General features: G+C 49.6%; 1 protein-coding gene across 3 annotated transcripts; it reads left to right on the top strand.

The window, feature by feature from the left end:
• The first annotated feature begins 217 nt into the window (after positions 1–217).
• On the top strand, positions 218–26,488 carry LOC308637153 (liver carboxylesterase 1-like). Of its 3 annotated transcripts, none has more exons than XM_081273361.1 (14): positions 218–395; positions 4,594–4,801; positions 7,128–7,272; positions 9,641–9,774; positions 11,896–12,049; positions 13,553–13,657; positions 14,354–14,458; positions 17,428–17,466; positions 19,319–19,459; positions 20,752–20,835; positions 21,067–21,214; positions 23,801–23,932; positions 24,867–24,939; positions 25,213–26,485. In XM_081273361.1, exons 1-14 carry the CDS (start codon positions 344–346, stop codon positions 25,394–25,396), a joined length of 1,704 nt encoding a protein of 567 aa, XP_081129487.1. In that variant the 5' UTR covers positions 218–343; the 3' UTR covers positions 25,397–26,485. The 3 variants fall into 3 exon arrangements, with proteins under 3 accessions (XP_081129487.1, XP_081129485.1, XP_081129486.1); XM_081273359.1 differs by having other exon boundaries at positions 223–395; positions 4,597–4,801; positions 25,213–26,487; XM_081273360.1 differs by lacking the exon at positions 19,319–19,459 and having other exon boundaries at positions 223–395; positions 25,213–26,488.

Below are 26,488 nucleotides of genomic sequence, written 5' to 3'. Positions count from 1 at the left end.
CAGCTTGCTGGTGCCTGCTTTGGAAAGGTCACCGCGCAAAGTTTAGAGTCCTGCGAGAGAGAAAGCCTTATGTAAGAAATTGTTGGCTGAGTCTGTGGTCATCTGCACTCTGAGAGTTGGGTGGGGACTATTTAGATAAGTGGGTCAACTCTGGGTAGGAGTGGCCTTCCCAAAGACAGCCTGATGAAGGCTTCAGAAGAGAGAGTTCTTCTGCCATTTTGGATTATGCAATTTGGCTGGGTGGGCGGGATCCGGGCAGGTCTCCCATCCCGGGACAGGAGCAGGGCATTGCAGCTGTACAACACAGAGTCTTCACTGGTCCTGGAGCTGCTGTCCTTCCAGAATGTGGCTCTACTCTGTGGTCTTGGCCTTTCTCTCTGCGAGCACTGCTTGGGGTGAGTCCTGGGGAAAGACAGACATCAGCGGGCACATCTGGAAACCCTTCTCCTGGCCGAGTTGGGAGGAGACATGAGTAAGGAAGAGGCATGCAGGTTCATTTCTGAGGTGCTGCTCACACTCTGGACTTGGCATTGCACGTGGAGTTGTCCAGTCCAGCCAGTGCGGGGAGGACAAAGACACTGAGACCTCAGCTGCAGCCACCAGGCTCAGGAGAGCGCTGAGACAACCTCATACCTCACACAAAGGAGTTTAAAGCTTGGTTTAATTTCCCCCTTATTATAAGGCCAGATCTCGCCAGATCATGGAGGGTGACCAGCACAACGTTAAAAGCACCATCTCAAGAGTCAAGTGCAGGTCTGAAGACCAGCTGAGCACTTCTGAGCTGGGCATCCTTGGGCCAGGTACTTAGCTGTGCCTGGGTTACCCCATCTCTGAGATGGGGATGAAAGAGTCCCCACCTCACCAGGCGGGAGGGGGGATAAAAGGAATGGTTTTTTAAAAGCACTTAGAATGGTGCCCCATCTAAAGGGCTACAGAAAAGGGATTGATAAATAAAGGGGATAATTTTAAGTGGAGTGAATCAATGTGATATTTGATGCATGGTAAAATAAGACAAGGAGCCCTTGGCCATTGAAAAGACAGTTTGTTACACACAGGTCTTAGGAAGTTGACCACCCCACTGTAGTGGGAGAGGGACACAAGAGGACCCACGGAGGCCAGTCAGGATGCAGAGGGAGAGTGGGGACTGTGGAGAAGGGCTTTGGTTGTGGGTCTACCAGAAAGAAAAGGTGAGGCAGGGCAAGCAGGTGTAGGGCTGCCTGGTTGGGATTACTTTATGAGACTTTGGTTTATAGGAGCTGTCACTGTTGTCTGGTACCTGGCTCTGGGTCATTAGGGCAGGTGACACTGGCCTGGAGTCTGAGAACCATATAGAGAAGGTGGTGTGGACATGGGTTCTGGATTGGTTGCACCTGCAGGAGGTAGTTCCTCCAGGATAGTCGAGGCCTCACAGGTCAACACTTCAGATACAGGAAATAAAAATGGTTATTACAGGGTTATAGGGAAGGATCTCAGCATAAAACTGTGCCATTTTATGGACAGAAAAACTGAGACTCAGAATAAAATGTACTCTCCAAAGTTTACCTGGTAAGTCATGTACTGGTCTCTCTCTGGGTCTTAATTCCAGAGGCAGTGGCCCGGACAGCAATAGTCAAGCACCCCCATACCTGGGATTTCAGCTTCACTCTGGCTGGCCCTGGGTTTCCCCATCGGAGGCCTGGAACCAAGTGTAAGGCAGATTAACAAAAGATCCAAAGTTCAGAGGAACCATTTGATTACTGCTGGTTGCCTCTAGTGATACCATCCTATTTCCATCTTTAGGAAGTTCATATAAGCCGCTTGCAAATCCTGTTTGCCCATCTGTTCAGTGGGCATATGGACACTCACCTGGTGAATCTTTTTTCAGAAATAATGTAAAGCAGCTGGAATGCACATCGGGTACACAGAAAGTGCTCAGTATGTGCACATTCCACATGACCTAAGAGGTGCCTGCTAATTATTGTCACCTTGTATGCCTCCCACCCCATCTGCCCATATTCCCACCCTGGGCAATCTAGCTTCTACCCACTTCATCTGGGTTGATGGTCATCACTGAACTACTACAGGCCACACCCAGAGATTTCCAATTTCTGCTCAGACTTCGCCCTCTTTCACCTCCTTGAAGCACTCGCCCAGCCCCTCCCCCTCTCCTCCCTGGGCTCCCAAGGCTCTGCCTTCCCCCACCCCCCACTCTGGAGGGTGCTCCCAATCTCAGCTGAACCTGCCTCTGAGCTCCCTTCTCACCCCGGCCTCTGCAGTGAGGCCACATGCACCCGTGGTGTGCACCCTCACCCTCAGGAGGACGATTCTCTGCCCCCTCACCAACTTCCTTCCGGTCTGGAGGTGCCCTGGGCCGGTGGCCTCTTGCCAGGACATCTCCCTGACCTCCTCAGGGACCCTGCCTAACACAGAGCCAGGTTTACACGCCTGCTCTTTGTTCTTCTTCCCCTTCCACTGCCCCATATCTGGTCAGCTCCCAGGTCCTCCTTCAATATTCATAAACATCCCCATATTTCTTTATAAAAATTTTTTCTAAGTCTAAAAAAGGGATCTATCTTCAGTGCAGAAATGTGAGCATGCACCAAGAAGAAAGAAACCTGTACTGCCTGTATCTCAATGCACAACCTTCCCTGGAGGAAGGCTTGGGGCATTGATAATAATTAACCACAGGCCAAAGGAAGCCAGCTTGAGGTTGCTCTTAATCACACGAAGCATGGACCTGGTTACATATCCACGAGAGTTTTCAGTGGTTTGGGCTATTCCTCTTGATATTCATGATTTTAGTTTAGTTTAGTCTATGCCTGGTGACCTCAGGGTCTTATGACCATGTGGATAAATAAGGCTGGACACCCAAGAAACTTTCAGGAAACAGGTTTATCGGCTGCAGGGTCCAGGGGGGCTATCACTTAAAACATTCTCCTCTGGAAGAAGAATCTGGAAATTCTTTGAACTTAATACCTAGTGGGAGGAGGGATTTGAAGATTCACATGACAAGTGCTCTCTGTTTCATTTTTTTAGACTAGTCAGAGGTTTTACAAGTTGTTTTTTTTCTTGCACACCTGGCATTTACAAAAAGAGGAAACTACCAACCAAGCTCAATGCCCTTTGTAGAAGTTTTTGCTCATGTACTGTGTAAAAAGCTTTCTGACAAGAAGAGGAACTTACATGTTACAAATAGGTGGGGGGGTTTGCTTCATTATGGTAGGGGTCTTCTGGGTAGAGGTCTCTGGTCAGTTTCAATGATTTTTCAATCATAATTCAAAACATTGTAATTTGGAAACCATATTTCCATATTCATCCTGGTGTTGTTTGTAATAACTAACCACAAGAGCAAAGCACAACCTCTGAGTTCATAGTATGGAACTGGCGATTGGTGCCATGAGAAATGGGTATTATTTTGTAAACTGGTTTCTAAGACATTGTTATTCTTCTGCTAGAATATGCCTAATTCTTTTCTGGACACACGCTTTGGGGGGAATGTTGACATATTGTCTGTATCCAAAGAGGAGCATCCTGGGACAGGAGGATAGTAACCAGGTCCTATGATGGATGCTCCTAGAAACCGAGGTCATTGAGGACAGACAAGAGAGGACTTCAGGGTGGCCATGGTGGGGTGTCTGAATCCACCTGCCTCAGGAAGGAAGATCAGGTTAGTGCACTCTGGTCCCGAAGCAGGTGGAACCAGGTGGAGTGAGGAAGCTGCAGGGAGATGAGGAGCACAGGTCTCCTCCACAATAAAGGAGGGAGTGGAGCAGACAGGAACCTGACGCCCAGTCTCTCTCCCTCTGGATCGCCCCCTGCTTAGAGTACCGGAGAATGTTTTAGCTCATTGTGTTGTTTAATCTAGAATGTTCCTGCTGTTAATATGTCAAGTACATAAAATCCCTTAACCTACCCAAGGCCCTCCCTGACATGCACCTGCTCATTCCAGAGTCATCTTCTACTCTTCAGGGCCTCCGTGGGGCGGTGATCCTAGGCCACACACCCTTTCTCAGCCAGGGTGTTGTTTTGCTGTCTCTGAACCTTATTCCAGCTTTATCCCCTCATCCTATCTTCTCTCGATCTCTCCTCCCTTCTGCAAGTCCCAGCTCCATAGGATGCCACCATCAGAAGGCCTGACTCCCTCTTCTACCTCCTGCAGCCCTTCCCTGGTCCCCCACCAGGACGTGCGTGGCCTCTTTCTTCCCAGAATCAGGTCACATATGTCTGTGGCTCCTTCTCCCCACAAGGTCAGCCCTCCTGGGAACAGGGCCCCTCTTGTTTGTCCTCTTTACCAGCTCAGCACCAGGACCCTAGTGGGTACCTGCTTCCGGAAGGCTCCGTTTATCCCAAGGCCCTGCTCATTCCCAGAAGCTCTCCTGTTTTCGTTGAATTCTGGCTGAATGTGTTTATATCTCAATTCCAATTTCCCTCTTTTGTCAGCCCGTTGGGTTAGGTTGGACACTTCCCTCATCCCTACTTTACATAAAAGGAATCTGAGGTCCAGAGGGTTTAGGTCACTTATTCAGTGTCACATGCCTAGAATGTGGCCAACCCCCCCTGGAACCCAAGTCTGGCCTTTCCCCTCTAATGTCCTCATTTGCTCCCCATGTCCAGCAGGACACCCGTCCTCGCCCCCCGTGGTGGAGACGGTGCATGGCAAAGTCCTGGGGCAGTACGTCAGCCTGGAAGGATCTGCGCAGCCCGTGGCCGTCTTCCTGGGCGTCCCCTTTGCCAAGCCCCCTCTTGGGCCCCTGAGGTTTGCTCCACCGCAGCCGGCAGAGCCCTGGAGCTCTGTGAAGAACGCCACCTCCTACCCTCCTATGTAAGTGGTGGCCTGTCCCAGGGGGTTTGTCCCTCGGTGCTGCAGGAGGGGGTGGAGGCTGTCCTGGGCTTGGCTCTGCTTTCTCCTGGAATCTTCTAGAACACTGCAGAGCCCTGAGGCCTTCTGGACCTCTCAGGGGTTTCTAAAGCCCTTTGTTCAGCACCAGTTCTTGGGCACCTATTGTGTGTCGGGCATGTTGTGGGTTCCTAGAATCCATTAGTGAACAAAGCAAAGATCTCTGCCTTCCTGGGGCTTCCATCAGGGATGAGAGACATCATGAACAACATGAAAGATGATCAGTGAATTATGTGATCTATTAGAATGCGATTAGTGCCCTGAGGGAAAATTAGTTGAGCCGGTGATGGAGGTAAGGAGTATGTATCTTATTTCTTCTCTGTGTGTGTGTGTGTGTGTGTGTGTGTGTGTGTGTGTGTTCACGTGCATCTTGGTGTGGTTCAGGAGTGTGATAGAGAAGTCCCAAGTGAGGGGTGCCCTGGAAGGTTGACTTGACCTTATCTCAACTCCCAGGTGTGTCTAGATACCTAGTCCCGGGCACAGCAAAGGTGGTGCCCAGTCCCCTGGAGACCTGGGCACAGAAGCCCAAGTTTCCAGTCAGCCTCCTGGCCATCCCCAGAGCACTTCCCACACCTACGTATGTCATTTCATGATTCATCTCCTCGGCAAGGTACTTCTGATGTCCGGGATCCCACTTCTGGCTGCGTTCTTTCCTTTCTTTAAGAAATGGCATTCACTGTTTTTACCTTCTGAAAAGCAGAAAAGTTAGGAAATGCTAAGAAGCAAAGCTAAGAGAAGAACTAAAATCACATGCAGTTCTGCTGCCCAGGGGGAACTGCCATTAACACTGGAAGTCACATTTCCAGACTTTGACCTGCTGTCCTCTGCTCCCTTGGGAATGGATCATGCAGACAGAGTTTGGGTGAGCACCTTGCTCATTGATCCCCGTGTCATCTTTATTCCATTTCATATCCCAGTCCGAGACTTAATTGTCACATGAAATGAGTTATTAAAAAGTAATTGATGGCCATGCATGGCTCAGGAGGCTGAGGCAGGAGGGCTGCAAGTTCAAAGCCAGCCTCAGCGAATTAGCAAGACCTTGTCTCAAAATAAAAAATTTTAAAAAGAGCTGAGGATGCAGCTCAGTGATTAAGTACCCTGGGTTCAATCCCTAGTACAAAAAAAAAAAAAAGTCGTTTATGGACTTTCTCTCTTATTTGGGTTCATTAAGATAGTTTTTATATTCTCGGCATCATAAATGACTATGGTTAACAGGCTATAGCTGGATCGTTACACACATTCATGGTTCCTAGAGATGAATGATCTAAGAAAAATTACCCAGAATGGAAATTTGGAAGTGAGCTTTGCTGAGTCCACTTCTGTTAGTGGACATCTGTGTCCTCCCGCAACCTGATATTCTCAAGGATCTCTTCTGCATACCAGGATCTTCTGGTCTTTTGAGATTGGGAAATATTGTTAATAATATACTTGGAAATATGAGCACTCTATAGCATGGATGTTTCTGGTTATGTGACCTTTGAAAAGTCTCTACCCTCTTTGTGCCTTGGTTTTTTTGACCTGCAAAATGGAGATATTCATAGAACTCATACCCTGGGGAAAATCTCAGGCTTGAAGGAGTCAGTACAGGAGAATTTAAATCAGTGCCTGGCAACTGGGAGAACTCAGCAACTCTATATTGGGTTTTGGAGACCTCTGACCAGGGTAGCCAATGGGATAGCTAGCTGATAGATCTTAGGGCTGCAGGACCCTTAGGAAAGACTCCCCTCACTGAGACCAGTGAGATTAAAGCCCGGAGCAGGAAGGAATTCACCCAAGGTCACATCAGTGGCAGGGCTAGAATGCAGTTCTTCTGGGGTGGTCTCATGTTGGTGACACCCCACCTGCTGCGGGCCGAGCATCTGTCATTGAGGGTCTGGTGGGAGGAAGTCTCCCACAGACGAGACATACCCACCAGGTGTCAGATATGCTGCAGCCCACGACACAAAGCCCCGCAGAGAACAGGACCCAGTCCTGGAATTGTCATCTCTTGTCAGCGGATGGGCAGCCTCCCTTCCTTGGCCTAGGGCAGCCCTCAGTATCCAGGAAGGGAAGACATTGCAAGTCCTTCTCACTCTACAGTCCGGGGCCTCCCAGCAGGACCCTCAGAGAGCCTCCCCCCCATGCTGGCGTCTCGAGTCTCATGATGAAATCTCCATTGAGAGCCTTATCACACCCAGTGCCAGGTCTGGCCCCAGGTGACACTCTGAGCTTCCATCAGGTGGACCTTCAAAGCTCTCCCTTCCCTTCCCAGGTGCTCCCAAGATGTCGAGACGGGGCAGGTCCTCTCCGAGCTCTTTACCAACAGGAAGGAGGACATTCCCCTCCAGTTCTCTGAAGACTGCCTCTACCTGAACATCTACACTCCCGCAGACTTGACCAGGAGAAGCAGCCTGCCGGTGAGCGCGGGCCCCACTTGTCAAACCTTGAGCTCCATCGTCAGGAAGCCAGCTGTGCAGAGGAAGGGGCAGAAGGCCGCTGCAGCAGGGGCACTAGGACCAGGACTAAGACCAGGACTAAGACCAGGACTAAGACCAGGACTAAGACCAGGACTAAGACCAGGATGGCTCGGGGCCCAGGGTCCCTTTTGCCACAGGAAATATATGTTTCTCTTCTCTCAGTTTCCACTAGTGACCTCATGCATCTGGGGGAGATTGCTGTACATCAGGAATGCACATCTTAATATTTTTCAAGTTCTTTCACCATAAAAGAGGGACAAAAAAGATTACTCTTAGTTACTAAATTAAGGCTTTGATTCTCAGAGAAGCTAAGACATAATTTCAAAGAAAGAAGAGCTGAAAAAAAATTAGAGAAAATTCGCGCTGCCTTGATAGGGAGAGAAACCGAGATGGGGAAAGGGACAGGACATGAGCTGAGGTCTTCTCATCTGTCACCCAACGTCCCTGAGCACAGACTAGGAAGTGGAGCACCTGGGTCGCTTTTCTTCAGCACGCCACCTGTGACCCCTTCCACGGTCCCCTGGAAGCCCCATGTCCTCTCCCTTTCCTGGCCTTTAGTCAAATATCTGGGATGTTCCTGGAGCCATCTCCCTGCCTGACTGCCCTGGGCACAGGCTGATGCCCACAGCATTTCCCCCTCAAAGGGAAGGGCCCAGGTGGGGCGGGCTGCCAGGTGCAGGGAGAAGAGCACCTGAGGGGAAAAGAGGCCACACCTGGGTTGGCAGAGGGAGGCATGTCAGCACCCCGCCAGGAACACCTGGAAGGCCACCCAGGGGTTGGGAAGGGGTGTAAGCTTGGGCTGCAAGGTGGTCCAGTCCCACTGCCCTGTGCTTTGTACGTATGATGAAGTGAGTACAGAAGTTTCCTCCTTCATCTGCTCATCCTGCTGTGGTGTGCTCAGTGACCCATCTGCCCAGCTGACCTCTGGGCTTAGGGGGAGCAGGGGCACGGCGCCTTGCCCAGCAGCCCCTGCCCTCCAGGTCTTGCCATCTGGCAGCACACACGTCCTGGCCTCTCCAGCCTGTCTGTGCTGACCTGTCCTTGAGCTCACCTTCACTCAGGTGACCCGACTCAGTCCCTCCCTGGGGCAGCAGGATCAGAGGTGCAGGAGAAACAGGGCTCTGGGAGCCTGGAGGCAGGAGACCCCCAGCTGTGGACACAGGGTCTAGATCTCCAGGGTCTGGGTTTGGATCCTGGGTCTGCCTTGGCCTGGCTGAGAGTCTTGGGCACGTCCTCCACCTCCCTCAGCCTCTGCTTCCTCTCGTGGGAAGAATCCCACGTGAGGGTCTAATGATGGTGGTCGGGCTTCATCTCAGGGCTGGCTGAGTGCGCAGAGCGAGCCTCCTGGAACACAGGTCAGAGCTGCAGCAGGACTTTCCTCCTGCCTAAGGGCTGGCTCACTCTGCTGTCCAGTGGGCTGCAGGGAATCGGGCAGCTCCACACGTGGGCCCTGTTACCAGACAGCCTGGGTCCAATCTTACTTCTGCCACTGATTAAATTAATTGCAAGTCCTTGGGTTCGTGGATGTTCTGTTTTCCTGTGAAATGACATCTTTGCTTTTAATGCTTTAAAGAGTTCTCAGTACATAGTTTCTGTTATGAGTTCCTGGTTTTTATTAGCAATATTATTACAAATTATTTTATCCACTCCCATTTCTTCCCTGTATGTGAGCTTTCCCAAATAAGAGATGTGAATTTTGAATTGTGATATCCACTCTCACGCTCAATTGTCCTCATAGTCCCTGGCACGCAGTGGGCTTCCAGATGATGTTAGTTGAATGACTGAAGACTTCCTGGAGGAGGGGGTCATGAGCTAGGCTTAGGAGGGCAGGTAGCCTCTGGACATTCAGAGCAGGCCGAGGAGGCTGTGAGGTAGTGGCATCAACGGGCCACATGTGACTCCTGAGACAGTCGTTCCTGCACAGGGAAGTCGTCCCCGAGGGAGTTAGCATTGAAGTACAGGAGCTGCCCCTCGAGTATCTCCAGCTGGTTGAATGTTCCAGGAGTGAGGACCGTAGGGATGTTGGAAAGAACACAGTGTCCTTGGCCTTTGCTGCTCCTGTGATGATGTGCTCGATTTAAAGGCCCTAGGAGGATGTGGCACATGGATCTGGGGAGAAAGGCAGGTGCCCTGAGTGGCGCCCAGCTGGGAGAATGGAGAAGGGATGTTGTCTTTTCAACCCTACTGAGCCCCGGGGGGGATCTGCTAATGGTCACCTTGACTCACAGCCAAGATGTCCGCAATGAAACCAGACATCCTTCTCTACCCTGCTGTCTGTAATCAGTGTGGCTGCATCTGTTTTCTCCAGGTGATGGTGTGGATCCACGGAGGTGGTCTGGTGGTGGGCGGGGCATCCACCTATGATGGACTGGCCCTTGCTGCCCATGAGAACGTGGTGGTGGTGACCATCCAGTACCGCCTGGGCATCTGGGGGTTCTTCAGGTAAGGCGCTGGACTCTCCTCTCTGCCCATGAGCCCCTGCATTGGCCTGTTTCCAATGGATATAACCAAGTGCCCAAGGTGGGATAAATAGAAAGAAAAAGTCATAAATCAAATTATAAAGAAATCTATTTTGCTCAGTCCCAGATGGGGTGGCTCCATCAGTTGGGCCTCTGGCAAGTGTCTTTTAGCTGAAGTACAATGCTACTCTTTGCTTATGTCCAGCTGGTTGAATGGTCCAGGTGTGAGGTGATGTCAGTGCTGGGGCGAGCTCAACATCCTGGGCCTTTGCTAGAACTAACCAGCGTTCCATGAGCTCTACATTAATCCCTTAAGGGCTGAATCCCAATGACCTAATTGCCTTCTGCTAGACCTGACATCTTACAGGTTCTATCCCCTCTTAATATCTCCACGTCATGGACCAACACCACAGCACATGAGCCCTTGGGAGACAAACTACATTTAAGCCATTGCAGTCACCAAAGCAAAGACACTTGAAGGATAGCTTTGCTTGATACAGCAATCATGGTTGGTAGTTATTTTCTTTCAGGACTCAGAATACCTTATTCTAAGTTCTCCTGGCTTTTAGAATCTGTTCTTTTTTGGCTTGCCTCTAAATGTAAACTGACATTTTTCTCTGGAAGCATGTAATATCCTTTGTTCTCTGTGTTTTTATTATAGTGTGTCACAGGGAGAGGTTTTTTATTTTGTTTATTTCTGGATTTGAATACTTCCTATATTTATATATCTATTCCTTTCCCAAAGTTTGGGAATTTTTCTGATAGTATTTCACTGAAAAATTTATCCAGCTGGGTACAGTCACGCACACCTGTAATCCCAGTGTTTGGGAGGCTGAGGCAGGAGGGTCGCAAGTTCAAAGCCAGCTTCAGCAATTTATTGAGGCCCTAAGCAACATAATGAGATCCTGTCTCAAAATAAAACATAAAAATATATTTTTAAAAAATGCTGGGGATGTTGCTCAGCGGTTAAGCACCCCTAGGTTCAATCCCTGTTAACAACAACAACAAATTATCCATACCCTTACCTTGTATCTCAGAGCCCTCTTCCATCCCAGGGATTCTTGTGTTGGTCTCTGAGTGTCGTCACAGGTTTCTTGAATATTCTAAGCATAGTCTGTTTTTATGTGATTTATTGAGTCTTTCATTCCCAAGACTTCTGATTGTTTTTTTTTTCTCAGAATCTTTATCTTTTCATTGAAATGATCTTTTACCTCCTGTAATTTCTCAGTTAGTTCATTCCTTAGATCTTCTTTGTTTGTTGCTCATTTTAACTGTCAACTTCTTTGATTCTTTGTCCAGGATTTCAGCCGCTTTGATATTTGCAGATTCAGTTGTTGGGGCATGATCACCATTTCAAGGTGTTGTGTTCCCTTGTTTTCTGTACTTTTTATATTGAGATTTTCCTATCTGGTGGAAGGGGTTTCTCCCACTGTTGTGGGAGTACTCTTTAGTAGGCTTCTTTCATTTTACTATGTGTCCCAAGCCAGGAGAATATCTCCTTGAAAAAGACCCACTCCGTGTATCACAGTGTTTGATGAATTGCTTACAGCATTTTGAGGGGGAATGAGAGTCACTTGTAACTGAAAATATATTTACTGGCTTTCAGAGTATTCAGTATTCTAATTATGGATCTTCTAGCACCCATAGGACAACAGGGTGACAGATAATGCAGCAGAGTAACCCAGACCTTCAGAGATGGGGGGGGGGGAGTTTAGAGATGGATTGCAAGAATGGCGGGCTCCAGAGGCAAAGGTCTTCTGCCTCTTCTTTTACCCACTTTTATTCTTCCTCAAATCACTTTCATTGACTGACATTCTCTTCCCATCTGTTTGCTTGTGATCTGTGGAGTGATCCGAGTGCAGTCAGATTTTGCCTGTTTTATTCCTAGATACACAGTAGCTGCTAAGGAATCCTTTCTGGAAGAATGAACGCAGACCCCACATGGAACAGTGCTGCAGGAATGAGTGGCAGGAGAAGATTCCTGTGTCAAGGATGCAGAGTCTAACTTTATTCCAGAAGGTTCAGTGAGGGCCCCCAGCCCATCGCTGGACCTGAGAACCGGACTGTGACATCTTTGTCTCCACCCCACTCTGTTCTCTTCCAGCACTGGGGATGAGCACTGCCTGGGGAACTGGGGTCACCTGGACCAGGTGGCTGCTCTGCGCTGGGTCCAGGACAACATTGCCAACTTTGGAGGGAACCCAGGCTCTGTGACCATCTTTGGAGAGTCAGCAGGAGGACAAAGTGTGTCTATTCTTGTAAGTGCTCTTGGCACCTGCCCCACCCCAGGCTTGAGGAGGCTGATAATGGAACCTCTTGGAGACCAGCCAATTCAGCTACAGCACATTTACCTGGGAGACTAGGATCCAGGGATGACTCTGATCACTGAGCAGTATGAGATGGTGAAGAGTCAAGGCATAAACTCTCCGTGGCCTCCAGGGCTCAACTTCATGTTCTGGGGTCATAGGTTCTCCAGTTGCCTGTAACAATGGCTTTCTTCCTACTCTTATTATATTCCCTTTTTCCTACCTTATCATTTTAACTTTGAAGTTACCCCGCTTTCTTGGTCAGGATGGGAGAGTACAAGTGACATTGAGAACAGGCAAGGACGTGATTTGGATAAGAGGTTATTGTTTGGCTCCAAGGAAGATCACTGCTTTGAGGGAACATGATCATCAAGGACAAGCAGGGGTCTCCCTGAAGTGATCGTGCCTAGAGAGAAGGACGCTTTCCCTGGGACCACGGGACAAGTTGGGCTGGGGAGGTGGATGGAGAGCAGGGAGGGAAAGTGGAATGGGGGACAGATGGCACATGAGGTGTGAATCACAGACACATCCTGGGGCATGAGATGTCTTACTGGGGTGAGGAACAGGGCTGGGAGATGCTGAGGGAAGTTCTAGAAGGTGCTGGGGACCCTAACAATCCCGATGATGACCTCAGAGTTGAGCAGAGGGTCAGCCTAATTACTGTATTCTTGAAGCATGTGTCGGTTTCATAGTTGACTACACAGAGGAAAATGCTCATATTTTTAAAGTAAAGAAAGAGGCACTGGGTTAGATCTTCAGCACCACATAAAAATAAATAAAGATATTGTGTCCAACTACAGCTAAAAAAGTATTTTAAAAAAGAATAAATGGAAAAATATACAAAAGTCCCAAGAAGAAGAAGTCTTTAAAGTGCCCCAACTCAGAGGCAGTGACTGTGAATAGTGGACATGAACTTCTCTAGTCTTTTTTCCACAATTTTATCCATCTATTAACCATTCACTCCACGCCACCCCCCTTCTCTGTCATCTATAAATTTTTACCAAAAAAACCATCTTTCTATTAGATTGTAGTATAACATTAGAGTTTTATTAAATGCTAAACCTCCTTACGTAACATTATCTTTAATAATTGTCCAGTATTCCATGGTAAAAATGAAAAAATATTAATCAAATCTCATATCAGAACCTAAGTTGTTTCAAAGATTTACTATTACAAGCAACATGAACTTTTTAAGAAATTCTTGTGGCCCTCTGTTATCATATTTCTTAGAATAGATTCTGAGTAATGGATATTCCAAAACATAATTTGTGACTTCGATGGGGGAGAATGTGTAGCCGGGACAGGCCAGGACAGGGAAGGAGGTCTCCTGTCCACTGACCCCAAACTCTTCACATGAATGGCCAGAGCAGAGGAGCAGGTTGAGAGGACCTGAAAGCAGGAGTGGCTGACCCCTCCCCACGAGCACAGACTCTCCTCCTCCCCACGTCCCTGCAGGTGCTGTCTCCCCTGGCCAAGAACCTCTTCCACAGGGCCATCTCAGAGAGTGGAGTCGTCCTCACTGCTGCTTTGGTCAAGAAGAACATCAAGCCCGTGGCTAAGGTAGGTCTTGCCCTGAACAACTCCCGTAGTATTTCCTCTGCTCTGAAGTCTTTGGGGCACTTTCTTCTCGTGGGACTCAGATGAGGTGCTCCAGGATCACTGGAGGAGGAGGGCTGGGCAGAAAGGTCTCCTTGGGCTCCCGCTTAGCCCATGTTCCATGCTTTCTGAAGTGTGCGGTGCGTAGGATCTTTTCCAGTTCTCCTTCCCTCCGCACAGGTTCTAGTGTGGGGGAGACAGGGTGCACCTCTCAGTACCTCACTAATTCTTCCTCTAAGAAGAGTGTAATCATTATCCTCATCACGTGGAGCAACCAAGGCACATGAGTGGCTTGCTGGAGGCCAAATAGCGAGTGAGGGGAGGAGAAGGATTTGAAGCTCTTAACCCTGACTCCAAAGAGCCTCTCTTGAATTCAACTTTGAGAACACCGTGCCCAGATTACTTATTATTTATTTATGATGCTGGGGAGGACACTGCATCATTTTAATGGAGACAAGCTAGTTCATGCCACAATTCCAGTTGGTAAGAGAGGCCACACACCCTGTGCAATCCAGAACCCGCACCTGGTGGTCTAGCGTGTCTTCTTCTGCCCCTCTACTGCCCTCAGAAGTTGGCCACGAGATACAACACTTCTTCCCATATTAATAGAGAGAAGGGACATTTCTCTTAAACTATGCTAATTGCCTGTGATCTGTGTAGCAAATTGCTATCGCTGCTGGGTGTAAAACCACCACGTCGGCAGTCATGGTTCACTGCATGCGCCAGAAGACCGAGGAGGAGCTCTTGGAGATGACAGTAAAACTGGTAGGTGCCTCATTTCAGTAGCCCCATCCTAGGGACTTGATCCCGGGTTTCATGGATTCGGCCCTCCTGAGTCAAACTATCCCCTGTAACTGCCATCCTGAATGATTTGGGGGCTGGGATATTAAGTGCAAAGTTTTCAGGAAAGTGTCACAATTTATCTTGGTTGTTTTAGAAGCTCTCTAAGTTATGATGTTAATAGCCACATTCTCTAGATTTTTATGAGACTGTGACTCAATTAAAATTCTAAGATAGGCATTTATGTACCTTGTCATTCATCTTCCATCCATTCATCCATCCAATTCATTCACATCCTCTTATCAGTCTAGCTGTCAATCCATCTATAATTTTCATTCATCTATTTTCAATCTGTCCATCATTCACAAGTTATTCACCCAACATATATTCATATTTTGTCATCAGTCCTTCAAAATCAATGATCCATTCATTACTATTAGTAATCATCTGTTTATATTATCTGTTATCCCTCCATCATGAATGCAGTTTCTTTTCTTTTTTTTTTTAAAGAGAGAGTGAGAGAGGGGAGAGAGAGAGAGAGAGAGAGAGAGAGAGAGAGAGAGAGAGAGAATTTTTTTAATATTTATTTTTTAGTTCTCGGCAGACACAACATCTTTGTTGGTGTGTGGTGCTGAGGATCGAACCCGGGCCGCACGCATGCCAGGCGAGCGCACTACCGCTTGAGCCACATCCCCAGCCCCATGAATGCAGTTTCATCCATAGTAACTAGTAATGGCCAACTCCACCCATCTGTCCATCCATCCATCCAGCCACCCATCTATCCATCCATGTGTCTATCTATCCATTCTAAGAATATGGAACGGTGGTGTCATGGCAGAAAATCCAAACATAAATTGAACAAAGTATCTTCTCACCAAGGGCTCTCCAAGGAGAAACATAGCTACATACCTGTATGGTGAGTTAATTAGGAGAATAGAGAAGGGACACATTCATTATAGTCATCAGGGTGCTTTTCAGGGAGGGTGACATTAGATGATTGATGGATGGTCATTGGCAGTCTCTCATCATAGGGAAATTTAGCCAGAAAACATCCAGAAAAACAATAAAAGCAGCCTGCAGGACCCATGGGAGCAACTCCCTCAGGGAGGAAAGTTTAATGTGGGCTCAGGTGACTGCTGGCCTCTCTCTCTAGACCTTGAACACCAGAAGCCATTTGGAGCCCACGGGGCAGGCCACCCGCACTGTGTTCTGCTTATGATTCCGTGGTGGGTTGAGTCCAGAGTGGCCTTGGGGCTTGGATCCTGGTCCATCATGATCAAATAAGATGATCGAGGTGTTCCAAGAATAAAGACACCGCTGTCTTATAATACCCAGAAAGAGACAATAATACTCCAGTCATTCTCTGTGTGGCACAAGAGGACCCCATTTAAATGACCAAAGTACCTAAGATTCCAGGACATCCCATTGAGATTTTCTGAGTTCTTATGGAAGTATTTCCATGATTATGGATTGTCCTTGGTACATACACATGTGCACAGTCTCTCTCTCTCTCTCTCTCTCTCTCTCACACACACACACACACACATGTGCACACACACACATGTGCACATACCACACCACACTCTTGGCTGGTGGAGCTATAATTCATGATGGAAGGATTCCTAGGGGTCCTTTCCTACGTAAGCTCAGACCTGCGACCCGACGTGTACCAAGCAGTCATTGTAACCTTGGTGAACAAGTGGCAAAGAAAAGTGTGGGGGTGGAATGTGTTTTGGTGAGTTTGGGTGTTTTTCTAATGGGAGATGTGAAAATTCATTTCAAGGTTCTTTGAACAGTAAAAACACTGTATTGTCACAGAATCCCCAGGTAAGTGAAAAGTTCATGGGCAGATGGCGTAGGGTGTGGCTGGAGCCAGGGACCCTGAAGAGGTTATTGAATCAACCTGGTCTACCCCTCAGCTTCCAATCTAGTGGCTTCTTCCTGAAGATTTGTCCCCTGGGGAGAACAAAGACAACCACAGTCTAGACTTGCATGCTCTCTGCTCACAGGCCATCTGTTCCAATCATTTGCCAGAGGTTGGTGACATTAGCTATGCAGTGATAGACTTGGGTCTGTTCTGTTGGAATGACACTGGCTTACACCCATGCCGCAGTCTGGCTGGGCACAAATCACGAGCCACTGAAGCAGGAACAAACTTTATTTCTGAACTCCACCAGCACGCTCCACACACGCTCCCGGGAACTCTCCCGAACGCCACGCGCTCGTCCAGGAACCAGCAGCAAGAAATATCCTCCAGAAATCCCTCCACCTGCACTTCCCCAACCAATGGGAACTCTCCGGGAATCCCCGGGAATCCCTACGAGAACTCCAAAGTAGCATGAGAACTGCAAAGTAGCGGCTGAGGCAGATAGTAATGCCTCGCCTGTCAATCAATACTATTGGCAAAATGCCAGGGGCCATTCCGACTCGGCTGTGGCTTTTAGCACACCCATCCTTGCAATAGTAGCTGTATGCAGGGACATGGAACATTCTAGGTCACACATGGTTTCCTGAACCCAAGAGGTTGGAGCAGGGAAGGGGGGGAGGGAGAAGGAAGTGTCTTTCTCTCATCGTCCATCCCACCTCCTGCTCCATCTCCTGGGAGTTGCCATAGCCCATCACCCAGGCACCATGTTGCCCCTTTCCCCAGAGGAAATGTGGGGGTGGTTACCAGAGGGACTAAGTGGGAGAGGAGGGCAGCACTGACAGCAGGGTCCTCCCCAGGGCTCCAGGGCCCTGACTCTGGGGCCCAGGTCTCTCCTGCCCAGGCCGCTGCCTGCCCCTCCCCCATCCTACAACTCTACCTCTGCCCCTGCCCAGTGGAGCCCTGTTCCTCTGGGTCCAGCCAAGGAGGCACCCGGTGGGAGAGCCTGATAGCTCCTGGGCACCGGTCAAAGGGTCCGTTTCTATACCAAGAATGCTTATCACCCACATCCCTGTCTTTATCTTCACAGAAACGCGCTGGTCTTATTTTACAAGGAGATCCTGGAGAGGTAAGGACTTTCGGGTTCTTGATTACAGGTTTTGAGTCTTAAGGTCTTTAAGCTCCAATTCACGATGAATGGAAGAATTCTCCTTTGTGGAACCACAGTCCCTCCTTGTATGTGTATTGCTGAGGCCCAGAGAGGGGAGGTCACTTGCCGGGGTGACACAGCCAGGTGAAACCCACTCCCCTGACTCCCAGTCCAGTGCTCCCAGTCAGCTCGTCTGTGTCCCCTGGGCCAAGCTTTCCCCTTCGTGTTTATATCTCTGCTTAAAACCTGTCCTTGCTTACAAGACCGATCCGCTTGTCTCCACTGAGTCAGCTCCTTTACACGTCCCAGGTGGCCCACTATGTGCCCAGTGTCATACAGGACCTTCCTGGGACTAGCCCGGCTCCCCTCTGCCCTGGGCTCATACCATTGCCCCTGTCACAGCCTTCACTCTGAAGGCCACTGCCGAGGCCAGCACCTGCTCGAGGTCCCTGCGAGTGTCTTCTTTCCCGTGAGCTGCTCCTCTTACTGGCTTCCCAGGTCTTGGAACTGCAGGACTTTCCTGCCTTCTGTATCCTGCTCTGTGCTGTCAGCCTTTCGGAGAAGGACTTGGCCTGGGTTTGATATTTTTCCCTCTCAAATACGGAATCCAGGCTCAGCTTAAGCCCCTCCAGGGATGAGCTCAGTATACCCTCAAGGCTAGTGATTTCTCTATATGAGCGCAAGCTTAAACCAGGTGACAGCTGGACAGATAGACAGACAGACAGATGCAGTAGACCCTCGCTAATCACAGATTCTGTATTCACGAGTCCATTTACTAGCTGACACGTGTTTGTCACCCTTAAATCAATGTTTGTGACACACTCATGTTCACGTGCCCCAGATGCACAAGTCAGAGTCTCATGAAGCCCACATTCTCCTCTGAGGTCCCATGAACAAATGCTCTTCTTGCTCCATCTCTTGGGCTACCAAGGGTCCTTTGTGCGGTGGCTTGGATGCCACCTTTTCACTTTCTTGCCCTCTGCTGATGGATTTCCTGTTGAAAGCTCTTCTCGAATACAGTCAGGAAGTGCTGTCTGGTATTCCTAAGTACAAAGGTGTGCCTTGTGGAGGACATAAGTCTCCGTGAGCTTCTTTCTGGCCTGAGTTATGGTGGTCTTGGCTGTGAGTTCAGAGGAAGAGGGGGGTCTGCCTCTGCATGGCGGAGTCCCCTCTGGAGAGCTGTGGAAAGATGGAGAAACAGCTGAACGTGTGCCTTTGTGAGATGATGAAGTTCTGAAATCCCTAGTGCACTGCTGCGCGGCTGAAGCCAAAGACATTTCCAATGTTGTTACCCAGGGTGGGGGCAATAATGGGCCCTCCCCGGCTGGCGCTTCATGATGAATAAACAGCACACCTAACAAGTTCTTTATAAGAAATGCTTGTTACGTAACCTGCCTTTAGACAGGATCTCACACAGAAAACAAGAAATACGAAAACATTCCATTAGAGGCTCAGAGGGCCTAACTCTGCAATTCCCCCATAGCCAGGGCTCAGTTTTCACTCATTCAGCACTTGCTGGAACTTCACAGGTAAATAAATATACATGCATATACAGAGTGTATGCTACAAATTCAAATATATAATGCACATGATACACAGTTTCATTTAGTTGAAGATCAGCCGCCATCATCTTATCTCCTCTACCTCCCCAAACTTCTTTCCTCAGTGTCCCGCAGACTTAGACCCCCTTGTTAGGACCCTGAGATTCTGGGAGCACTATCCAAGCCACAGGGGTCTGTGTGCTGGCCAAGCCCTCCAACAGGCAGAGAGAGAGAGCCCTGGGTGTCCCCCGGGGCGGGGTGATGACACAGTGTGCCACTGTCTTCCCTAGGACCAACCTTCCCTGCTCACTGTGGTTGACGGAGTATTGCTGCCCAAGACACCTGAAGAGATTTTGGCTGAAAAGAATTTCAACACTGTCCCCTACATGGTGGGAATCAACAAGCAAGAGTTTGGCTGGATCATTCCGATGGTGAGGGCGTGCAGGCCTCTGAGACAGATGCACCCACACACAGGCTCACTGGCTTCCCTCCCTCTCTGCTCTCATTTCTCCATCTCCAGCTCCTCTGGGTCCCACTGGGACCAGCTGACATTTTCTTGGAAACCTTCTCCAGGATGACCAAACTCTCTCCTTGAGTAGAGTGACCCTGGGAACCCCTTTCCCCAAACACCCATTAATTATTTTTCTATAAAGAATCCTGAAATGTACCAGCAGGGAGGGCCTACCTGGAGAATAATTGTGAAAGTGGGAAAACCAAGTATTTCCAGAGGGAGGAAGGAGCTGGAAAGTTCAGAGGAATTAGATCCGACACACAGTGGCTTCCACCTTGGGCCCCACAGATCCCCACACGAGTTCTCAGGCACTTCATTGGAGAGATTCAGAAAAGTTGCTCCTGTCTTGTAAAAGGGAAGAAGAAAAAAATAAATAAAGTAAAAAGGAAAGAAGATATTTTTTTTCTCTCAAAGCTGACCACTAGTTAAAGCCACAGGACAAGTTTTCTTCAGTAATACAATAGCAACAGGGAAAAGATCAAGCATGACCTGAACTCCGATCACCGACAGCAAAAGCTGGAGAGGTCTCAGGGATGGGGTGTGCCCCGGGAGGCATTGTGGTGTGAGGGGTGAATCCATGAGGTTAGACCACGGGACTTCTTGGTCCATGATCAGCTGTGGGAGAAGCAGACTTCATGGGAGGAAACGGGAGTTTGTTGAAGTCAGGCCTCCACAGAACTTAGACCTGTATCACAGGCAGACATCACGGGGGTCCTGGGGTCATGACCTCAAACCTCTGGAAGCCGTGCTGGAGTTGGGTCAAGGAGTGCAGAGTTTGGGTGGGGTTATTTTTCATGCTGAGAGGTCTGCAGTGCTCACTTCAGAAGGATTTCAGAGGTTCTGCCAAACGGACAAACCATCACGGTGGAGTTTGGCTTCCTTGGTTATAAGTATGTGGGGGATGTACCCTCGCTCCCTGAGCCCTTCACTTCAACCCTACCCTGGCCTCAATTTCCTCCCTTCCTAGATGACCACGGCGTCTCTCGGCATGACAAATATAGATATTGAAGGCTTCCTCTTTCTATTCCCTGAGTTTCTGTATACAACTCCTTTTGTTTCATTGATTTTTTTTTTCAAACTCATGAATGACCCATGAACATAGGGATCCCAAAAGGACCTTCTATCTGCCTTTGTGTCTCGGCCGGCTCATTTGGTTCTTCCTGTTGGTTCCTGGTGGTTTTCGGATGTGCAATCCTGCTTTCTCTTTAACAGGTATTGTTGGGCTACCCGCTCTCTGAAGGCAAGCTGGACCAGCAGACGGCCACGTCCCTCCTGTGGAAGTCCTACCCACTTGTCGTAAGAGCCTAGGGAATGAGTTGAGAAACATAGAAGGGCTGGGGCTCCCTCCCCCAAGTCACCGACCAACACGATAGCAGGAAAAACCCCTGAGACCCCGGTTCCAGCCCCATTTCCCCTCCTCTCCCTCCCCGCCACCCCAGGCGGGATTTGCACAGGGCCCAGGAGCGTCACATCCAGGGAGCCTCTGCGTGGCTCTCAGGTGGGGGGTCTCTTTCTTCATGACTTCAGAACCTCTCTGAGGAACTGACTCCAGTGGCCACTGAGAAATATTTAGGAGGGACAGACGACCCTGTCAGAAAGAAAGAGCTGTTCCTGGACTTGATGGGAGACGTGCTTTTTGGTGTCCCATCTGTGATGGTGGCCCGTGACCACAGAGGTGAGTCCCAGAGGCTGCATCTGGGAGAGGACCTCACACCCACCAGCTGAGGTGTCCGACTGGCCCTTCTCTCAGCACAGACAGATGTGGAAACCGCCAAGGGCCAGGGCTCCATGTCTGATTCCATGTAGCCTGGGGAGGGGCCCTGTCCTATCTGTCTCTGCCAGTAGCTGACTAAGAAAAGCATCCAAATGCAGATATTTAATTAGTATGGAGATGAAGATGTGACACAGGAAGAAATGGGAGCCCATCTTTATGCGCTGCCCAGCACACGTCCCCTGTGGACGGCTGGGAAACTCTGGGCAACAATCAGCAGCCACACCTCAGGGTTGCCCCTCGGAGTGGCGGGAGCTGGTTATTTCTCCAGCTGTGCCTTTTGTCCCTGGTTGAAGGCTGTTCCCTGGGATGGTTTGTTCTGTGGCATTTTGACCTGCTACAAACGTGGGCAAAGTAGATTTTAGTGACCAGACAAAAGCTTGAGCAAAGAGCTCTAGAAGGTGGAGGAGGCCATCAGGGTGGCCTGCCCAGACCCAGGGGACATGAGTGAGGCACAGACAGCCTCTGCTCCAAGGCTCTTTCCCTGGGTCCTGGGACTAGAAGGCAAGTATTGGAAGATGGGTCTGGGGAAGATTTTCAAGGTCAAAGCTTGCTCTAAAGTTGTTAACTAGTGCAGGTGGGTAAGGGTAGGATTCAGTATAGGAACAGGAGGGGACAAGGACAGGGCAGCAGGAGGCACACAGACCGGGCAGGGACCAGTTTCCGCGTCCGTGCTGGTTGTCTTTCTTGCTGTGTGCCAGTGTGGGCCAGCTGGGGACTGACTGAGGTCTTTACAGGACCTTCCAACAAGGACCCAAGGCGGGGTGGTTGGAGGGTGTTCTTACGCTCACAGATAGGTGAACTCACCTGGGCGGGAGGTGTTTCGTATTCCAGGTACCTTTAGAAAGCCTCTCAGGCTTTGTTACCAGTCCTCATTAATCTAGCCTCAAGCTGGGAAATCATTATTTGGCCCAGACCTCTCTCTCCATAACATGCTAAAAGAGTTTTAAAATTCCGGGCTCTCTAAGCATGTCGAAAACCAGCTGAGCTATTCTCCTGTTTTAGCTGTCTCTGTTGTAGTTACCTGCTAACAACTACAGGTAAGGAGAAAAGGCACAGTGAGTAGAGAGAAATAAGATATTCTGAGAGCTATAACACTCACTCAACTTACAACGGTTACATGAATAAACTGTATTTACATACGTTTATGGGGTAGCAAGTGATACAAAGTTACTGTGGCAGCTTGCTGCTTAAACTAAGTTCTCTGGTTCATAAGAGTTCCTTCCTCTCTGAGTGGGTTCTGAGCTCCTGTCTAAACTGGTTGGATGGCAGAGGCAAGGTTAAACCCTCGGTCCGTGAGTTCTGCCTGACTGGGAAGCAGATGTTAATGAGTGGATTCGAGTCACAGAAGGACTCAGTCACAGTCTCCCAAGCGGCACTTCTCAATGAGCCAAGGTGCAGCCTGCACAGGCTGGGAGGGACGATTCAGTGAATCCTCCTTGTTCTCCCGTGGTGATGCCATATATTGTCAAATGCTTTGTGGGTAAATGTCTGATGGTGGGAAGCGATGATTATCATACATCCCAAAGTAGCATAGGATATTATGCCCATTTTATAGACCTAAAAATCATATTTGCTAAAATGTTGGAGAAACTTTCTCAGAGTGCTGTTTATTTTTTCTCCTTATTCTGCATTTTTCAACTTTCCTACTGTATGTACCCATGGGGAAGTTTCTCCACCAGCCTGATTTGGGGTCTGACCCTTCCCCTCCTAGAGTCTCCCTATGTGAACATTGAGACCAATGAAAAATGGTGAGGTCCCGGTATGGGGGTCCCTGAGTTAGTCCTGAAAGGGCAGGGCTTAGTGGGTTGGATGAGCTGTCCACAGAAAAGGTGGCCTCTTCTCGGGGATTGGACAGCAGGGTTTGGTGCATAAAGAGCCTGGCAGGAAGGGGGGGAAAGAGAGGTGGGGATAGGCATGCTCATCTCCTGTGCCCCTTCTGTGGTGGGCATCACTGTATCACCCTAACGACCTCACAGTCCCCTGGCCAAGCAGGAAGCAGGACATGCAAGGTCACCGGAATATGAATCCAGGAGATTTGTGTTTTCTTGAATCACGAGAGGCAGATGGCTCTGTCTGAGGACACACTTGTCTTTAAACCTCCTCATTTGCAGACAAGCAGCTTGGATTTGCTCCTCCCTTCTCTGAATGGGTGAGAACCTCAGAAATGCTCAAAATCAGAGGAATAGGAGGCACCTATCAGGTTGTAGAGGTTTTTGAAGAGAAGGAGCTCTAGTGTGATCTCAATGAAACATGTCTCAGTATTTATTTGATTCATTTAATTAATTTATTCTGCGCTTCAATAAATCTGGCTCAAATCCCAATTCCACTTTAAGCAGCTCTGCAGCCCTAAGCTAGTCCCTGGGCTCTGCAGGAACTCTGTCCTGTCCCAGGCTGACACCCAGGGGTTTCCTGCACAGCCAGAGACCTTGAGACCATCCAGCTGCATGTCTGGTGGTGTGAACTGTGCGCACATCCGTGTCTTCTCAGATGCTGGAGCCCCCACCTACATGTATGAGTTTGAGTACAGCCCGAGCTGCTTATCAGACCTGAGACCCAGCACGGTGACAGGAGACCACGGGGATGAGCTCTTCTCGGTATTTGGAGCCCCATTTTTAAAAGGTAACAGCCTTTGCTGGCTGTTAGTTAGGGGGCCTGGGTTCCAGTCTTGCTTTCCTGGCCTTGAGCAAGTGTCTCCTGTTCTCTGTGAACTTCCTGACTCACTGTAACAGGGCTGAGCAGCACTGGGCAGGCTTCTGCTCTCACCTGCAAGAAGGGGGATGTGTACTCGTGATGGTCCTCGAGGCACAGAGTCTCAGAGTCCTGACCTGAGAGCTGGAGGATCACCTGCAGAGCCCTGCTTGGGGGCCACTGCTTGCCACTGAGGGATTTTCTACTAACAACAGAATACAACAACGAGGGGAAGTTAGATTAGGTGCTAACCTTGACCTGAATGTCACGTGTATCTGTCTACATAACTACATTCATATATTTTATCTGGGATTTTTAATAACATAATACTTCAAGTAAAGCTTTCACAGTATCTTTGACATGTTAATTCAGCAGTTACAGATGACTTGTGACCCACCTCATGGCTCTTCGTGACATGCCAGGCGACTCCCACTTGGGAGACATCTTAGGATGGTGGCTTGTCTGGTATTTTTCAGACTCTGAAAATGTGGATGCATATAGGAGATTAAGAAAATGTCCAAGAGTCAGCAGTCCCACCAAGTAGAGGGAACCCTGTGTGAGGCCTTAGGACCCTGAGTGGGGAGGGCCAGGGCAGGTGGGCCCAGAAGACAAAGGCAGTCGGCTTATGGATGGACAGCATGCCCAGTGCGGTCCTTGACCAGCCGTTCTCAAGCTGAAAGTGCACACCAAGGGACAGGCTCTTCGTAATATGCAGACTTGGACCAGTAGGTGTGGAGTCAGGCCAAGAGTCTGCTGTCCTACAAACTCCCAGCTGCTGCTGCTGCTGCTGCTGCTGCTGCTGCTGCTGCTGCTGGCCCACAGCCCACTTTGAGCCGCAAAGTGTTTTTTCCTTCTTCACCAACAGGGGGCGCCTCAGAAGAGGAGACCAAGCTCAGCAGGATGGTGATGAGATTCTGGGCCAACTTTGCTCGCCATGGGTGAGGCTGGGGGCAAAGAGGGAGCAGGGTGGGTGGGTGGATAGCACATGGTGGGGCCTACCCATTGTGAAGGGGTCCAAGTGTGAGTGACAAACCCCCTACCTGTGACTACTGTCCTCTGAGAACATACAGGATGCCCCAGGACAGGGAGAGCTCCTGACGCTGCATAGGGCTGGGCCTTGTGGAAGAGAGAAACCAGGGAATCCTGTCAGTCTCAAGACATGTGGGGCTCACGAGTGGATCCATGGAGTTTCTGTTTGATTCTGTTCCCAGGAACCCCAATGGAGCCGGGCTGCCCCTCTGGCCAGAGTACGACCAGGAGGAGGGGTACCTGCAGATTGGCGTCACCACCCAGGCAGCCACGGGGCTGAAAGACAAGGAAGTGGCTTTCTGGACAGAGCTCAGGGCCAGGGAGGCCTCAAGGAAACATCCCCAGAGAGAACATGGGGAGCTGTGACGGGAGGCTGAGCCAGCCCTGGGATTCTGGAGCAGAGGACAGGGGTGCGCAGGCCACAGAGGAGTCCTAACGTGGAGGCTGGGGAAGGTTTGTACTTGTGGCCTCAACTTGGAGAATAAATGATTTTCTGGAGACCACATCAGCGTCTGTGTCTTGGGCCGGAGGTGAGTCCATCCTCCCAGGGAGAGAAGGATGAAGAGAGAGGTGGTTCCAGGAAGCTGCCCCTGCAGAGAGCCTGAGATCTGCCGGAGGAGAGGTGCACCCTGGACCACGGCTCACATGCCGGTGGAAGGTGTCATCATGGGTGTGCGGAGCGCATTCAGTACAGTGCTGCAGGCCGTGTGTGGGCCAGGATGCGAGGATAAACTCGCTGGGAACCACAGCTCCAGGGGGAGCTCACACCCACGTAGACTCTGACCCCCGATGTCTCTTGGGTGCTCACGGGAGATATTGGAGGCAGGTGGAAAGGCTGGAGAAAGCCTGTCTCCAGGGGCTGCAGGGACAGAGCCCTACTCAGACCCTTTCCCACAAAGGAACAAAATCCTACAGCCACTGGGAAAAAGCAGTAGACCTGATCTCCCTCAGGGCCCCGGTGAGCACCTACTGAGACCAAGGAAAAGATCCTTAGTGACTTTTTGTGCTGGAGACGGGCAGTATCATGGAGATCGTGTCTCCAAGACTGAGGAACACAGGGCCCCCCGTAGACCGAGGCTAGAACAAGACGCAAGAGCCACAGGGCACTGGGCCAGCAGGCATAAGGTCCCAAGCCCCAGATATCTATTACTAAGGTCAGACGGAAGGGCAGAGAGAGGGCAGGTGGCCAGGGCCAGCAAACACCACAGCCATCGCATAAAAGATGGGACCTAACAGTTTAAGACCTGACGTGGCAAGGTATTTAAAACCTCATGGAAACTATTATGTTATTTGAAGATATATATTATAACATGATTATGCAAAGATGGTTACTGTCTACAAACACTGAACATTCTGAAGAGATCTGTGTAATAATCCAATCCTGGAGATTAAATGGGATCATAAAACCTTTTCAACCTCAAAACAAGCCAACAGGAAAAAAGGAACAGGCGAACCAGT

The sequence above is a fragment of the Spermophilus citellus genome, assembly GCF_964194105.1.
Source record: "Spermophilus citellus genome assembly, chromosome: 18".
Lineage (NCBI taxonomy): Eukaryota > Metazoa > Chordata > Mammalia > Rodentia > Sciuridae > Spermophilus > Spermophilus citellus.
This window is presented reverse-complemented; position numbering and strand designations above follow the sequence as displayed.

Coding starts and splice junctions, on each gene's coding strand:
- LOC308637153 (XM_081273361.1), top strand. CDS start 344: ATGTGGCTCTACTCTGTGGTCTTGGCCTTTCTCTCTGCGAGCACTGCT. Junction 12,050..13,552: donor GACAAAGTGTGTCTATTCTT/GTAAGTGCTCTT, acceptor ACGTCCCTGCAG/GTGCTGTCTCCCCTGGCCAA. Junction 17,467..19,318: donor TACAAGGAGATCCTGGAGAG/GTAAGGACTTTC, acceptor TGTCTTCCCTAG/GACCAACCTTCCCTGCTCAC.